General features: G+C 38.1%; 1 protein-coding gene across 1 annotated transcript in view; it reads left to right on the forward strand.

The window, feature by feature from the left end:
- Window positions 1–16,157, forward strand: part of TRPM3 (transient receptor potential cation channel subfamily M member 3) — a 278,883-nt gene that overhangs the window by 179,759 nt on the left and 82,967 nt on the right. The window contains exon 8 of the mRNA XM_015614958.3: window positions 9,308–9,431. Coding sequence (XP_015470444.1) covers window positions 9,308–9,431 — 124 coding nt within the window. The remainder of the gene's footprint in view (window positions 1–9,307; window positions 9,432–16,157) is intronic.

Consider the following 16,157-nt stretch of genomic DNA (forward strand, 5'->3'; position numbering starts at 1 on the left):
AACTAGCAAGTGGAAATTTCTGTGCGTTCATCCTAGTTCAGAAAACATCAGTCTGGCATACAGTGATATTTTTCATAATGCCAGAAGTAAAACAATATCATTCATAAAAATATTTTATCTAAATACATTAGACTTCAGCTACAAAGTAGATCCTTTTTCCCCCTCTCTAACCTATGTTTGAATAATACTTGGCACTATGAAGAGAATACCAAATAATTGTCATGTTAACTGAATTCAGAGAGTAGCTTTTTCTTTTGGATTGAATCTAAGGTTATACAAAATTGTGTTTATTAAAATCTAATTCAAGGTAATACATCTAAATTGCATGGAAAGTTTAATTCTGCAGTCCACTGGGCAATCAGACTATCAAGTCAAAAACCTATTTTAATTCTGGCTGTTTGTCAGAAGCAAGGTGTTCTCTGAGACACAGCATATCTTCCAGCTGCAATGGACTGATTTAAATAATTCAACATTTACATCATTACATCATTAATGGCAGAAACAAACTGACTTGCATGTTTATATTATTATACTGGTTTTGCACAACTTAAATTTTAATTCACAACAGCCCAACAAGGATTAATTTTCTTCACATAGGAATGTGTGCATGTGTCTACTAAGCACTGCTGTGAGTTCTGTGAGCTTTTAAGCTAATTTGAAAGTTTGTTTCCATGGGGAGAATAAGTATGTCTGGAGATGAAGCAGAACAAATACATCTCTCTGCTTTTGATCAGTGTTGTGCCAATCCATCCATTTAAAGAAATCCTTTAGTGTGTTGAACAATTACCTATCTGCCCAATAGGCCCTTTTGTATTGGATTTCAAAGAATTGTATTGTGCCAGGCTTCCCTCCTTGTTAATTCTTCCTAGAACATTCCACATTGCAGAAAAATGAACGATTTCTTGCATTAATGAAGGTGGGTTACCCCTTTACAATGGCAATGCCTGTGCATCTTTGAAAAGACAGGAGACAAGCTCCAATATGCCTTTTTAAGGCATAATTGTAAGCATTCCTCATGACAAGGCAGATATTTCACTCCTGTGGAACAGTCTTTGAGTAGACATTTTCACTGTGAGTGCAGCCGGAGTGGAGGAGGCTGCCAGCACAACCCAGAGCTGTCCGCGCACCGCCTGGCAGGAGGTGCCGCCTGCCGCTCTGCGAGGCACCACAAGCATAGCAGAGGGAATGGTGAAACACACCTTCAAGGAAAGATGTCTTTGGGGGAAAATGAGTTTTGAAGTCTCCTTGTCCCATCTCTCTCACTGGACTTTCAGGGGGATGTAAGGCACATGTCAGTTGTCCACTGAGCTGAGGTTTCAGAATTTCGAGTGTCAGATATGCAGAACTAACACAGGGGGAGGATTTAAGTTTATCAGGACTTTAATATCAGAGACTAAATTTTGCCTTGGTCTGGAAAAGCCTGGAACAGAGTTTTAGGAGTGCAATAGGTGGATATATTTCAGTACAAGTAAATAAAATTCTCAGAAGTAATTTAGTAGAGCTGAGTGCATTCCTGGTGCATTTTTACATTTTAATAACAAACAAGCTATGTCCACATGGTAACTTAAATAAGAAGGCATCTTAAATGCAACATTCCCCATATGGTAAGTTGGAAGAATTATTTGGCTGCTTTTCACTATTGGCCTTGATTTAAAGGTCAGGTTTTCCAGGCTCTGAAGCACTTATTTTTTCTTTTACTTGAAAATATGATGAACAACATTTAGGAGTGAGAACATAATTCATAAATTTAGTCCCTACTAAGCCCTAAGTGAATATCTTCATTGGTAGTAACTCTCCTCTACATACAGCTGGAGTATTTTGGATTGTATAATCAAGCAAAAGCAAAAGCTGAAAGTAAAACAAATGCAAAGTGCAACATTAAAGGAATATTTTGAAGCTTTTAATTCTCAGAGATGTTTTTGTTTATCAAATACTGAATTTGAAAGCAGAGAAATGAAACACTAGGTTTAAATTATGTCACTTCTTGGAAAAATATTTCCTTACAGAATTAGAAATTACTTGCATTATTAAAAAAATATATTCATATATATTTTTATATGCAGTCTCCAAGTTGAATTTATAGCTCATTAACTACTCTATCAGTTCTACTTCTGAAAGCATGAGACCCTTAAGAATTCAATTTAATGCCATGAAAATGTACTTCTTGCCTAATGTTCACAAGGAAATACCAAACATTCTCTGTGCTTTAAATGGGCATCCTCACATGAGAATCATTAAAGATTGCCTTTGGACTGATCTTTCCCTGAATCCACTGTGGCATAGTTTCTGGGCTTCAAATCTGAAGAATGTTATTTAAATCCCTTTTTGCTAATAGGCAAAATACAGGAATTTTTCACTTTGAACAAAAGGAATCACAATGTATGATATGGTTTTTCAGTATCCCTGTGGTGTCTACCACATCGTAGGCAATCACGGATCACTGTGTCTGAATTAATTTGTAAAATAATTTTCACATTGCATATTTGTATATCATTACTTTTCTCTTGTAACAAAGTACCTTGCAAATCAAAACCTGGACAGAAGGTTAATTTGTTGACCTTGGGAGGTTCTATACATTCATCTCTGTTTTGGTGAAGAAACAACCATTCAATAAACTGTAGTCAGGGAAATTATCTTGAGCAGCTACCAGTGAAGATCTTCAGTGTTGCTTATTCCTCAAAAAAAAAGCACACAGAAATCATCCCTGTTTGATTACAATGAAGGAATAACTATATATATATATTCTCTGTCATTTCTCATACTGATATGCAAAATGTGTGGATTTGAAAACACGTCAGAAATTCAGCCAGTCCCACAAAGTTGCACAACTGTATCTTATTTGTAATCCCAGTGGAAGAAAATACGAGTAGAGCGTCTGGTAATGTTTCTTATATATGGTGTGTTTGTCTAGACTGCAAATCATAATTACAACAAAAAATCCCCTAAGCTTCCTATAAGGAAGGGCGGGGAATAGTTTTCATATCCCACTGATATTTTATGGATATATTTACTTTATCCTGGGGAAAAAGTACTTCAAGAATGAAAAGTTGAAAACAGATTGTATTCAATTCATTGAGTGAAGTATAATATTTAAAGACATTTCAAAGCATTTTGAGAACAATGCATTTTTAAAAATCTATGATGGAATTGCATTTTGAAAGTGGGCTAGAGCATAATCTTTGTAACTCTCTAGAATATTGTATGATTCCAGTACTAAAAATCTTTGGAGAAAAAGAAAGTTAAACAAGTTAGGTGGTGGACTATAGGCCAGATTAAGTGAAATGTCTCTTATCTTCTTAAATATTAGGCATAACTTAAAAAAAATATTCTTTCTGAAGAGGGAATAGGTCAAAATGTTGTAATCTGTCTTCTGCATCAGCAAAACAATGAAGAAAGCTTTGCTTCACTGTTTAATCATCTTGGACAGATATAAACATATCAATTATCAATACATAAACAGACTATTGCCTTTTTTATTTAGTCAGTTCAGGTTTTTGAAGTGGCCTCTCCTGATTATCTTAAACACAGAATCATAGGAACATAGAATAGTTTTGACTTGAAGGCATCTTTAGAGGTCATCTAATTGGAGTCCCCTGCCCTGGGCAAGTTCAAATAGATCAGGTTGTTCAGAGCCCTCTCTGACCTGACTGTGAATGTTGCCAGGGATGGGACACCTACCAGCTCTCTGGGACACCTCTTTCACCACTTTATCGTCTACAGTGTAAACATATTTTTGTTTATAGCTAATCTAAGTCAACACTCTTTTAGTTTCAAAAATATTGTTCCTTGTTCTATTACAACCAGCTCTGCTACAAAGTCTGTCCCCATTTTTCTTACAGGCACCCTACAAGTGCTCAAAGGCTTTAATAAGGTTTCCTCAGAGCCTTCTTTTCTCCAGGTTCAACATCCCTTGATATCCATCAGCCTTTCCTCACAGTAAGAGGGCTGGAGAGGTGCTCCAGTCCTCTGATCAACAGCATGGCCTCCTCTGGACCTGCTCAAGCAAGTCTGTGTCCTTCCTGTGCTGGGGACCCCAGAGCTGATGATGCCCTGCAGGTGGGGTCTCAGCAGAGCCGAGAAGAGGGACAGAATCCTCTTCCTTGACCTGCTGCCCACGCTGCTTTGGATGCAGGCCAGGACATGATTGTTTTTCTGGGCTGTGGGTGCACACACACATCAGCTCTTGTCCAGCCTTTCACCCACCAGCTCCCCAAGCCCTTCTCCAGAAGGTTCTTTCTTATCTGTTCATCCCTCAGCCTGTGTTGCTATTGGGGTTGCCCTGACCCAGATGCAGGCCTTTGCACTTGGCCTTGCTGAGCTGTCGAGTACCTCAGCCTTTTCTTTGTACATTATTGCCAGGTTGCAAGCCTTGCTTACCAGATGGGCTAAATGCTTTCTTCAACCTTCCTTTTCTCATTGTCATACCTGTAGAAGCCCTGCCTTTTATTCTGTGTATCTCTTGCCAAGTTCAGCTTCTTCTTTGTCTTTGCTTAACTGACCCTGTCCTGCATAACTGGGCTGTGTCCCTGAACTCTACCCAAGTTACCTGTACATTTTTCACTCATGACGCATTTTCTGCTTTTTTATTTCTTTAAGTTTAGTCATCAAGTCTCATGTGTGGTAGTCTTTTGCCTTCTTTGCCCTATTTCTTTTGCCTGTCTCATTCTTGTGCTTCATGGAATGTATCCTTAGAGATCTGCCAGCTCTGTTCTGCTCATTGAGAGCAATTTCCCAGGACAGTTCTGCTGCCCAGACAGCAGTTTCCCAGTGGGTCCTATTGACTAACTCCTTGAGCTCATGCAAGGGCTTTTTTCTTAAAATTCAAGATCCTGACTTTTCTGGAAAGCCGTCAGTTCTGATGATGCGTCAAAACTAAGGCTGGGATCTTCTGGAAACAAACAAACAAGCAAACAAGCAAACAAAACGTACCCACAAACTCTTAGACAACAATTCTGAGCAAATTTTTGTACTGAAAATAAAAGTAAATTTATATAGCTCTACTTCAGATAACAGATTTTTGATATTAGGTACCTAAATTCCTTCAGTAATCCAGAACCTCTGGGAAAGAAAAAAATGCTGAATATATCTGGGCTGGTAGGAAAATGGGCATGTCTTACGTATTTAGGGAATGAAAGAACAGTTTCAAATTACATGAGGAAGGCAAAAAAAGAATGCTTTACACAGTTGTTTTGTAGTACATTTTGTTTAGGCAGGAGCAGTATTTTTTCTATGTAAGTAAGTGGAATTCAGAGAATCATGCCATCAAAATGTCCCCAGAATAATTTTATTAGCATGTTGCAAAATATTTTTAGTCTTTTAGAAAGATGATAAAAATACTGTCTTCTTCTGACACTATTCAGTCTGTGCTGACTTTGATGGAAGTCGTAACTGTGGTGTTTCACTCTGGTAAAGTGGGCCCATCTCTTTTTCTGTGAATTTAAAACTAGGAATCCGTGATTTCAAAAAGCACATATTTAAGGTGTGTGTAAGAAATGTGGTGGTGTTTGCAAAGGAGAGAAATCATCACCCCACCTGCAAGTATCAGTTGTTTTGCTCACAGTACTCTGTGGAATTACTTGTTTAATACAAATTGGATTTGGTGTCTTCATCATAGATTTAGCCACTAATAGCATGGAACAGTTTGTGTTTGTCCCAGCTGGATTACACAATTGGGAACTTTGATTTGACACCTTCTAACATTTATAGACTCCTAAGGAATAAAAGTGATCCATTCTTGATATACCTGATTTCTGTGCACACAAAGCTATGATTACTTTACTGGAGAGATTGTTATTATTGTTTATGTTTCTGATTATAATCACTTCAGGTTTTTGATCTCACAAAGGCATTGAATAGGCTTGATGTAGACTTGCAGACCAAGGAGATGTTAAAGAAAAACATTTAGTGAGGGTAGGAATCTGCATAAATCAAATTATGACTACAGAAAGTTTCTGAGCAGCAATACTTTAACAGATGTTTTACCTGTAGTCAGGGAAGTTTCTTCATTTCCGGGTTTTTAAAATTCTGTATATTTCACATGAAGTTTGCTTTACATGCTGCTTAAACTAATGCTATTATACAGTTTCTGAGAGCTTTAATTCAAGGAAGAAAAGTGATGGTTGCTCAAGACATAACTCTGCTTTCACTCAATGCAACTTTCTCTTGCATTCTGTGTGTGTTAGACTGAGAGACAATTTCTCAAATGAAATTTAATATTTGGATTCTACACATTATTTAAGGAAAATGAAATTATTATAAGAAAGCTGGCCAGAAACTTTGGAAATGTTTTCTGAAATTTTTAATTTGAGAATCTTCCAAGTCTATGATTTTTTTCATATCATTTTCATACTCTTCCATATATAGTTTCCAAAGGAAATTAGGTATTTATATGAACCTCTTTAGCTTCTCCAGGTGATGTTTTTAGGAAACTTGTTCATTGTGAATAAACTCTTTTTTCTTTCTTCATTTGAAGTACGGAAGATTGCACAGTTCTGACCCACTTATAAATACAGTGATAGCACCATTTTTTATTTTTTTTTTAAATTTGATTATACAAATTTTAAAAGTATTTTATACAGATTTCTAACACCTTTTTTTCAAGAACCTAAAATCAGAATTTATATCACATATGACCTACTAATACACAACTCAATGTATATTAGTGCTTGTCTGGGTATCAGTCTTTCCAAGCTGATTCTCTTTAGCACACAGTCCTACATTTCTACCTGTATCCTTGTCAGCTTGTTTCATGTCCCCCTGTGTTTTTAACATCTTTATTCTGTACAGGAGGTCAGGTTATCTCTCTTACAATTCCCACACAGCAAGTCCTCTGCTGCCAGCTCCAGTGTTGTCCACCAGGAAGGCTGGAAATTTTAACTCCTCGTGTGCATTTTAACTCGCCACGCAGCATTGCCTTTTTGTGAGGGAGGCAGGTCATGCTGCAGGGAAGGAGTGCTCACCTAATGTGTGAGCAGTGGATGCATGGTTGCTGCCTCTCCAGTATCCCAGGAAATAGCACATCTAGGGCCAGACTGCTCCTAGATGAAAACAGGAGGTGCAGAGGTAGACTCACCACCCAAAGGGAGTCCATGATAAAGTAGGAAATGAAGCAGAAGCCAAGCCTAAGAAGAACAGTCATCCACATAGAATGGTCTAAAACCCCATGTAAATTCATTTTAATCCCAACACACAGACATATGCCTTCCAGGCTTCTTTTTAAAGTCAAAGTTCTATTCAACGGGAATATTTACAGCCAAAGTCAAATTCATGTGGTAGAGAACACGTGCATTCCTTATGCCAGATCTTCTATATACTTCCATGCACTTCTTTCCCATTCCATTTGTTGTCTCTTCTAACAGTGTTTGCTGCAGGTATAAAGATTAGATCATGAAATCAGGTTGAAATTCAGCGGTGTAATGAGTATCCTGCGGTCTCATTTATGCCACCTCACTGAGGAGAAGTGCAGGAAACTGCAGCCAATAGTATGCAAAATAAAGGAGTCATTGTTCTCCCAGAGCAGCTGCCCTAAGCTAACACTGACTTTTACATACCTGCTGCTTCTGATATTTCTCTGCAGTTGCTGCAGGACTAAATATTTTTTTTTAATCTTCTGGCCTAAAATTTGAGACATGAAGATTCTCTGATTTCACTCCACTGGATGACTTATCCCATAAAATATTCCAACTTAGCTCATTTGAAACGCTAAGTTGTAATTTTTAAGTGAGAAAACTGCTGTGGTGTTGTCCTAGTTTAGGACAAATCAGGAAGGAAAACTCCAAATGGGAAATGCCCCTCCTCACTAGCTGCTCTGGGAAAGGGAAAAAAATAAAGGTCTAGGGAACTCCTCTGCCTCAGCTAGCTAAAACTAACTAAAAGCCAGAGAGAAGCTCTTCCCCTTATCCCCATATCGTCAACTCATTTCAAAAATAACCTTATAAACAGCTGGGCTAAGGAACATGGCATTGAGTGGGTGCATGAGGCACAGGGTAGGTTTCCAGCTATCTAGTGGTGGCTTCTACTATTGTGAGCATGTAGCGCTTGCCTTGGTGTAGCTCGGCTCGCTCAGTGTCTTATCAGTCCCTCCGGCGCTGGAAAGTGCCGAGGCCCAGGCCCCGGTGGGCCACAGGCCTGAGCTCCCGGGGTTTGGCTGGGTGTTCAGTCCAGAGCAGGCTTGCACAGATCCAAGAAAAAAGGGAAAAAACAAAGGTCCAGGGAACTCCTCTGCCTCAGCTAGCAGAGTTAGCTCAGTTAGCTAAAACTAACTAAAAGCCAGAGAGAAGCTCTGTCCCGCTGTCTGTCCGTGCTGCAGACACCACAGTCCAGAGCCGGGATGTGGGGGAGTGATGTTTTCCTTAACACACTGTGTGCTTCTTCTTCCCCCTCTCTTGCTCTCAAAGCCAGTCTTAAAGGTGCAGAACTTAATATATAACATAAACCAGATGATTGGGGATACCAGTATCATAAAGTCACCCCAGGACAGGTGTAGAAGGATCAAAGGATACCTGTTCTAAATTAAAGCCCACTATTTTATAATTTTGACATTGAGAACAGAAATAGTTCACCCAGAATAGTCCTGAGGAATAAACTTTTTTTTTATGAAGGGGTAGGGTTCAAGTACTTGCATTTCATGTACTGTTACTCTTTATTTCTGCTGTTGGGCTGCTTTTTGCAGGTACTGACCTTAGCACTGAGGAGAAATATAAAATGGTTCTCTTGAGCTCCTAGAGGATCAGCATGCCCAAATGAAAATGTTTTCTTTGAGTGTAGTGAGGAACAGAGAAATTTCTTTGTTTGCTTATGAGGTCCTGTATAACATCAGTAGGGTGGGTTGACATATTCAAACTAAAATCAAAACCACTGGCAACATAAATGTTCCCACTTTCATAAAATTAACTACAAGTTGAATTTTTCTAACTCACTGAGAGAAATGAGTCTTCAGTTAACTTGAAAATGTTGGTCTCCCTCAAATTCAGACTGTCAGTGTGGTTCTTGTTTTTGTTACGAAATCCCACAGAGCTGACCTCTGTTTGACAGAGTTTGAATGACCTTCTGTCATGCAGTATGTGGGAATTGATATGAAAACTTAGTAGATGATGGGCCTCAGCACAATCAATGTGTTTTCCTAAAACTGTGTTTACCAATTTATCTCTTATGATTTCAGCAATTCCTGACCTTGAAACCTGCCCAAAACAAACTTGAGTGATCTGTTGACTCTTATTTTTTTGACCTTTGTCCCTGAAGACACTTGAAATGAAGTTACAATGTTCCCGCATGTCTGTTTTTTTAATCTTTTCTTTTTGAATTTCAGACTTATCAACGAATCTTTGAGGGACCAGTTGCTAGTTACCATCCAGAAGACTTTCACATACACCCGAACCCAGGCACAGCACCTCTTCATTATCCTCATGGAGTGCATGAAGAAGAAGGAGCTGGTATGTTGAGTTCAATGCATTATTTTGATCAAATCCTTAATTTGCCTGTTGGAAGATATGACAAATCTGATCTCTGTTATCCAGACTCTAAAGTGGTATCATGCTGACTTTTGTTTGCTTTACTCAGTATTTTTGCATTTAAAGTGATTAATGCAACAGATCTGTTCCCTTTTGTAAATTCCTCTACATTTCCTTTGAACAGCATAGAACCCAGCTAGCAGGGTACAGATATTACTATTTTTCAGTCCTTCTCAGGCATATCATGACTAAAACTCATGCAACTACAGAAAGCAGAAGAAGGCATAATTATGCATCTGTACCTGGGAATGTATTTTAAAGGTGCTGTAGAGTTGCAGATGCATCACGAGGGCTATTAACTCACTATGGAGACACACGACATGAATGGAAGGCAGCTTGTCTCTGAAGCTCGTGCTCTGCAGTGGCAAGGCTATCCCTTGAACACACGCTTGTATTCTCTTGAAGAGCACAAGATCTTTCAATGGTTTCTTGGAGATCAATGAGCCTGCTTTTGCAGAAATATTTTTGAAGAAAAAGCACCTTGAAAAAATTTGCAATTCATTTCTGGAGGCTTCTATTAGTCAAAAACTGACTAGACAGACATATATTCATATTCAATTTTATAACTTAATCTTTCTTCTAAGGTTTGGGTTTGGTTGACATCACAGCTTCTGGGAACTCCAGATTGATGATAGTGCCCTAAAATGAATTTTCTGTAACATTTCTGATCAGTGATTAACAGAGTGAATTTTTTAGGGTAGCAGCATTAATTATTTGTGGCCATTTCAGTAGTAGTAGTAATAGTAATAGGAGTAGTAGGAGTAGTAGGAGTAGTAGGAGTAGTAATAATAATAATAATAATAATAATAATTAATAATAATAGAACCTAATTATAAACCACTGTTTTGAATATAGACATAAAAAACATACATAGAAGATAAAAGAAAGTAATGAGGAAGAGATGGAGGAAGGGAGAGAGGAGCACAGATGGCAAGAATGAAGAGGGAATGACGGATAGAAAGCAGAGGCAGACATTGAATTATCGAGACTAGAAAAAAGCAATTCTTTATTATTCCAAACATCTAAATCCAGAACAGGTTTTCAGGCTTTGAACAAACCCTGCTACTGAAAAATAACTGTGAAGATTTTGTCTGCAGTATTCACTTTGAGATTTTTATTCCAAGCAAGTTGTGGATTTGTTACAAGTTTCTTTGCAGATATGCAACATCTGTCCCCACTGACACTCTCTACCTACTAATCTTGTGAAGAGCTATTAGCCAGGAGATAATGTGCCCAAAATTAAGTATTCTGAATTTGAATTTGTAACACTAGCCTAACCATATGTAAAGATCAATCATTAGAACAGTTGTTTCTGTCTAGCACCTAAGCTGTACTCAGCTAATTCTAACATTGGTATGCTAGAAAGGTTTTATGTCAGGGGTGTGGCTGCTAGGCTAATGGCATCCTGTGAAGCTCACAACCTCCTGTATGTATGTAAAAGAAAGGTGCTGAAAAAGAAAAGCTCATGGTGCTGAAGGCACCAGAGGAAACCAGATGGTTTCCAGCACACCCATAACCAGAGGAAATGGATGTCCTTGGGGGTTGTGAAGTACTCCCAGGGGTGAGTGGTGACTTCACTGTTCCTACAAAGCCAGACGCTTCATATTGCCACATCTGTCCCAGCTTTTGTCCTTGCTCAAGCTTGACCCTCTGATTTGGTTGTACTTAAGGCAAAACACTGCTTGTTGAACTGACCGTCATCAGTCTGATCAACCTGTCACAAAATAGAAGGAAGATGCAACAGATTGTCTCAGACAGCTCAGCAGCTGCTAAATTGATCATGGCTATTTTCTCTATGTTCATGGTCAGTGTGCCTGCCTATCTGATTTTGTGGCTGCTGGATTGATAGAGAACAAAGTAGACAGTGCAGGAGAGGCTTGTCTTAGTTCTGTGTGCCACTAAATAATTGAGTGCAAACAGGGTACAGGCAGGAAGATGCTTGTAAAGTACATCAATACAGCTGAATCACAGATGAGGAGAACAAAAATAAAACACAAGTAACAAGTACAAGGAACAAAATGCTTTCTTGGAAATAATTGTTTTTTCTCTACGTGCTTAAAATACATGAAAATACTGGTATCAGTTACATAAATCTAATGCAAGTGTTGTAGCCAGGGAAGAAGCATAATCATAGCAAAAACTACCTCTTTTCTCAAATCATGACATTTTTCAAGTTCTGACATATTGGATTTCACTCTCAAATAATGCTCTCTGAATTGTATGTCCAGGAAGCATCATCATCATCATCATTATTATTTTTTTTTTATTATTATTATTATCATCATCATCATCATCAGTAGTAGTAGTAGTAATATTCCATTTACTTGACTAAGTTTAAAGTTTTCATTGAATAAAATCTGAAGTACACAAGATGAATGAAAAGGTAAGGCCCTAGAAGAGCGATCTAGGTGTGTTAGATTTGCAGGACAGAGACATTTTCATTTCTCAATTCAATGAATAATTTTTATGAAATTACATACTTACCTGAGCTGACATCACAACCATCAGAGTTATGTTCAGAAATGTATTTGGACCAAGGTGCTTAATGAGGGCTATGGAATAAAAATATTTTTAAAATTAAATAGACTACACATGTCTGTGTACATATATCTGGAGATTACAAGGGTAGTATAGTATTTCATAGATTATTTATGGAGATTCTCTATTGTAACACTTACATAAAATGCTTTAACAAGTTTATTCCAAGATCTATTTTATGCTAAAATAGGAGCATGGGGACTCACCAAAGCTATTTAGTCAGGAAGCAGGCTAGGAGACTTCACTTTCAGGCCATCCCTAAAAAACACATTGTGTTGGGTAATAGCTCAGTAGTCTGTTTTCAGCTTTCAAAGGAGTATTTACTTTTGTCTCGATAAATTAATCTTAGTATTTTCTCTTAAAGACAGTAAATCTGGTGTCTGAGTTTTCTGACAAATACAGGCAGCTCTACTATTTTGGGAGCACTCAATTTTGCAGCTTGGACTGGCATGTTGTTGGCATGCTTTTTTCACAAATCATGATGTGAAGCCAGAATGTGTTTTCCAGCAAGCTGCATGGGTCTGTCTTTGGAGCTTCACTGGGCAGCCTCTGGGAAAGGCCGCTTTGTCCTTGAAAACAACCACACCTGTGGCAGTGAAAGATATTAGTCATAAAGCTAATTATTCCATAACAGTGTTTTGAGAGTGAATACACCTAATCTTTTATCCATTGAATAGAAAATGGAAATCGTTGTGCATCTGGATAGCTCCAATCTAAGCAGCTTAGTAATAAAAAAATGGCACATTAACTCCAACATTTAAGTGTGTACCACCTGCTGGTTAAGTTTGTTTTCTTATTACTACCATGGCCATTTTCCACTTAATTTGTTTACTTGAATATTTGAAGTTTCAGTGGCTGCATTAAGCAAACTGATAGTATCATTGCCTGATACTCCATTACAAGAAGGAATTGTAGAACAAAGAGATTGTGGTCACAATTTTGTGTGCATCCATTCATTCATGGAACACATTTCCACAAAGAGGCAAGAGATACAATTTGATTCGTTTCCCACTAAAAGAAAAACAGAAAAAAAAATAAAATCCCATCTCTAACCCATGGCAGCAAGTAATAGATACTTCCTTCCTGCCTCCTGCTCCCTGTTGTTCCTGTACCACAGTGTATGGTTGCTGTGGCAATCATGACAGCTGCTCAGGGACAGTGTAAACCTTCCTTCTGCTTTGTGCTGCTGATGTGCATGGCAGTAGGTAGTTCCAGATGATTTCATGTGTAACTTGCAGGTCTGGAGCTGTCAGATTGAAGCGAAGGAGGTGTCATGATGTAGTAACTGAGTGAGACAACCTGCATCATACAGGTGCTTGCTGTTTATTGTGCTTTTATTTCTAACAGAGGTGGATCCCAATTTTCCCAAAACACACAGTGAGTGAGAAGGCTGCCTTGAAAGGCTAATATTCAAATCCCAATATTGCCACACTAGTGTAGGGCTTTGACTTTTCTTAGTGGTTACTTACACAAAGTACTGGGAAGCTGTTGAGTCATTGTTATGTCCTGTTCCCTTGGTAAAGGTTGTTTGATTTACTGTGAGTAGTGCTTGGGGAAGAAAAACCAAAACTCTTGGGAGGTTCAGTATCAAACTTTTACTTGCAAACTTTAGAACATCAAGGTAGAATAAGGAACTTGGCAAATTTTAGAATGCAGCAGTTTTGCTTAGAAATTCAACAGTATAAAAGCATAAAAATTAAGAAAATGTACAAGGGAAAGAAGGAAAAAGAGAGGATAAGGTTAGAAAGGTGTGTATTCACCACCTGTGGATCCAGAGATGAGACTTGATTGTTGCAACTTCTGTATCTGTTGGTTGAAGCAATGATCACAGCCTTGATCTGGTGGGGCTGGGGGAAGCCCAGGAAGCACAAAGTCCAGTGGGTTAATACCACGCTCAGGCTCAGTGGGAATGCCCAGGTACCTCTGCTGGAACGGGGAGTTTTACACAGATGATGTAATACTGTGGGATCATAGGACACAACATTTCAGCTGCCCCTTTATTCAGTGTAGCTGAGACAATTATCAGAAAGGATGAGTACCTCCAGCCTACCTAGGAAGCTGAGCCACTTGTGTTAGGACGTTGGCATGATAAAAAGCATTATCCCACCTGACAGGACTTGCCTCCTCTGAGCCTCCTCCCTTATCTTGTACAACATCCATCTGTAGTGTCCAGAGATGGGTGTGCACCCCTTCTTGGAGCATCATCATCAAAGCATCCTCTGCTTTTGCAAATGGTCGATTGTTTGAATCATCAAACATCAGCATCCCAAGTATCTCACAGTGAGCAGTTTCTTTTCTACATGGACTACAAATAAGGCCTTTTGATCTTTGATGGCTTCAGATCTGTGTGATGGAAAAGGTTACTGTAGCAAACCTGCCCGAGTTTCTGGAATAGTTTATACAGGAAAGAGTGTGACTTGATCATATATTGTCTGAAAAAAACATCATATTTTCAGCTGGATGTACAAGCTCAGTGAATTCATATGCTAATTAAATACTGTCTGCAACTGTTTATTAGCATACACTTTGATCTGAATTAAATATTAGCTAAATCAGATGGACTTTTAGGAATTTAATAGTGTATTGTCAGTTAATTTCTTTGGCCCTTCTCAGAGGTTAGAAGTTCATTTAGGTCTGGTTTTTTCAAGAAATTTTTACTCAAAAACATTAATTTCAGCCAATGTTTTTTTTAATGCTGATGTAATTTTTTCTGGAGGCTGAAGAGGGTTTGGTATCTTCTCAAACAGTAAAAGTCAACTGTAGTTCTTGCAGCATAGTTGCTGTGAACAGCATATAATTTTGCAGCAGGCATTTGGAGTGGAAAAGCGTAATTTAACTGCTGGCCTGCTGGTTGCAAAAACAGCTCTTGTTTCTCCGTAGAAACACTCTGAGATTTCCAGATAAAGTATACTAAAGACAATTTGTCCTCTGTGTCCAAATTGATGTGCCAATCCACTTCAGGACTGACTGCAACTCTAGTAATTTTGGAGGTTAAACCTCCTATCTAGACCATACAAATCAATAGGATTAATTTAGTATGTAGGTTCTACCTCTGTAAGTGCTAAGATAACAAGTAGTGGCTTTTAATTCTGCAAACCCCCCTTGATTTATTTTTTGTAAAGAACTAAGACCATATTTTGTGTTTTCAGTGGCCAAGAAGGTACTTGAAGTTAGCTGAAGTTAGACAGAGAACAAAAATCTAGTCCTAGGAGTAGTTTTTTTTTCATTTTAGTAATTCAGAGAACAACTTTCACAAGAAAAAGAGCTATATACAAAAAAGTAAAAAATAAAAACAAACCAAAAAAACCCAAAAAAACAAAAACAACCCCCCCAAAATCCCAAACAAAAAGAAAAAAACAAAGACAGCTGTTGTATTACACTGAACCCTGGAAAAGCTTTTGATCATACCATCTGCTTTTCAGCTGCTGTCAGATGAGGTAGGGCATTTGCTAATAGAAAATGCAAAAATGTCAGACCTACCACAGAACCAGAAGTATGTAATTTAGTCATTGGGTCCATCCTGAACTTTTACTGTGCCATCTTCACATCTGGAACAAGTCTGCAAAGACCAATACTCCTTTTGTTGCTTACATTCAGAAAGCAACAAAATTCAGAAAATTCTGTTTTATTTGGTGCATATGGTGAAGTCATCGGTAGAGACTAATGCAGCTTACTACCAACTACTTTTTACTTCCTATCTTCCTACATGTTTTTTGGTTAAAATTTCAGCTACAGAAATAAAATTTAGAATGTTTCTTTTCCCCTCTAAAGATATAAGCTTGTGAAAATACCCATTACCCCATTTATACTATTAACAGGTACACTGGGAATTGCACACTGAATTGTTATACAGCCCTATAAATTTTTTGAATAAGGAAATTGAAGGCAAAGCAGTACTGGGTGGCACAGAAAATTTCCACATTAGATAATATAAACCAATTTTTGCAATCAGGGAATGGGAAGGGTTCAACAAAGTATTTATACTCCATGATAATGTTCAGAAACCTTTTTTACTGTTGGGCTCTGTTGTGTCTGAGAAGTCATCATTTCTTTTATCTTTCTCAGAAAATAAAATTATCCTTTCTGTGGCTTCACGTGGGGCACAGAGAC

This window comes from Parus major, chromosome Z (genome assembly GCF_001522545.3).
Source record: "Parus major isolate Abel chromosome Z, Parus_major1.1, whole genome shotgun sequence".
Taxonomy (NCBI): domain Eukaryota; kingdom Metazoa; phylum Chordata; class Aves; order Passeriformes; family Paridae; genus Parus; species Parus major.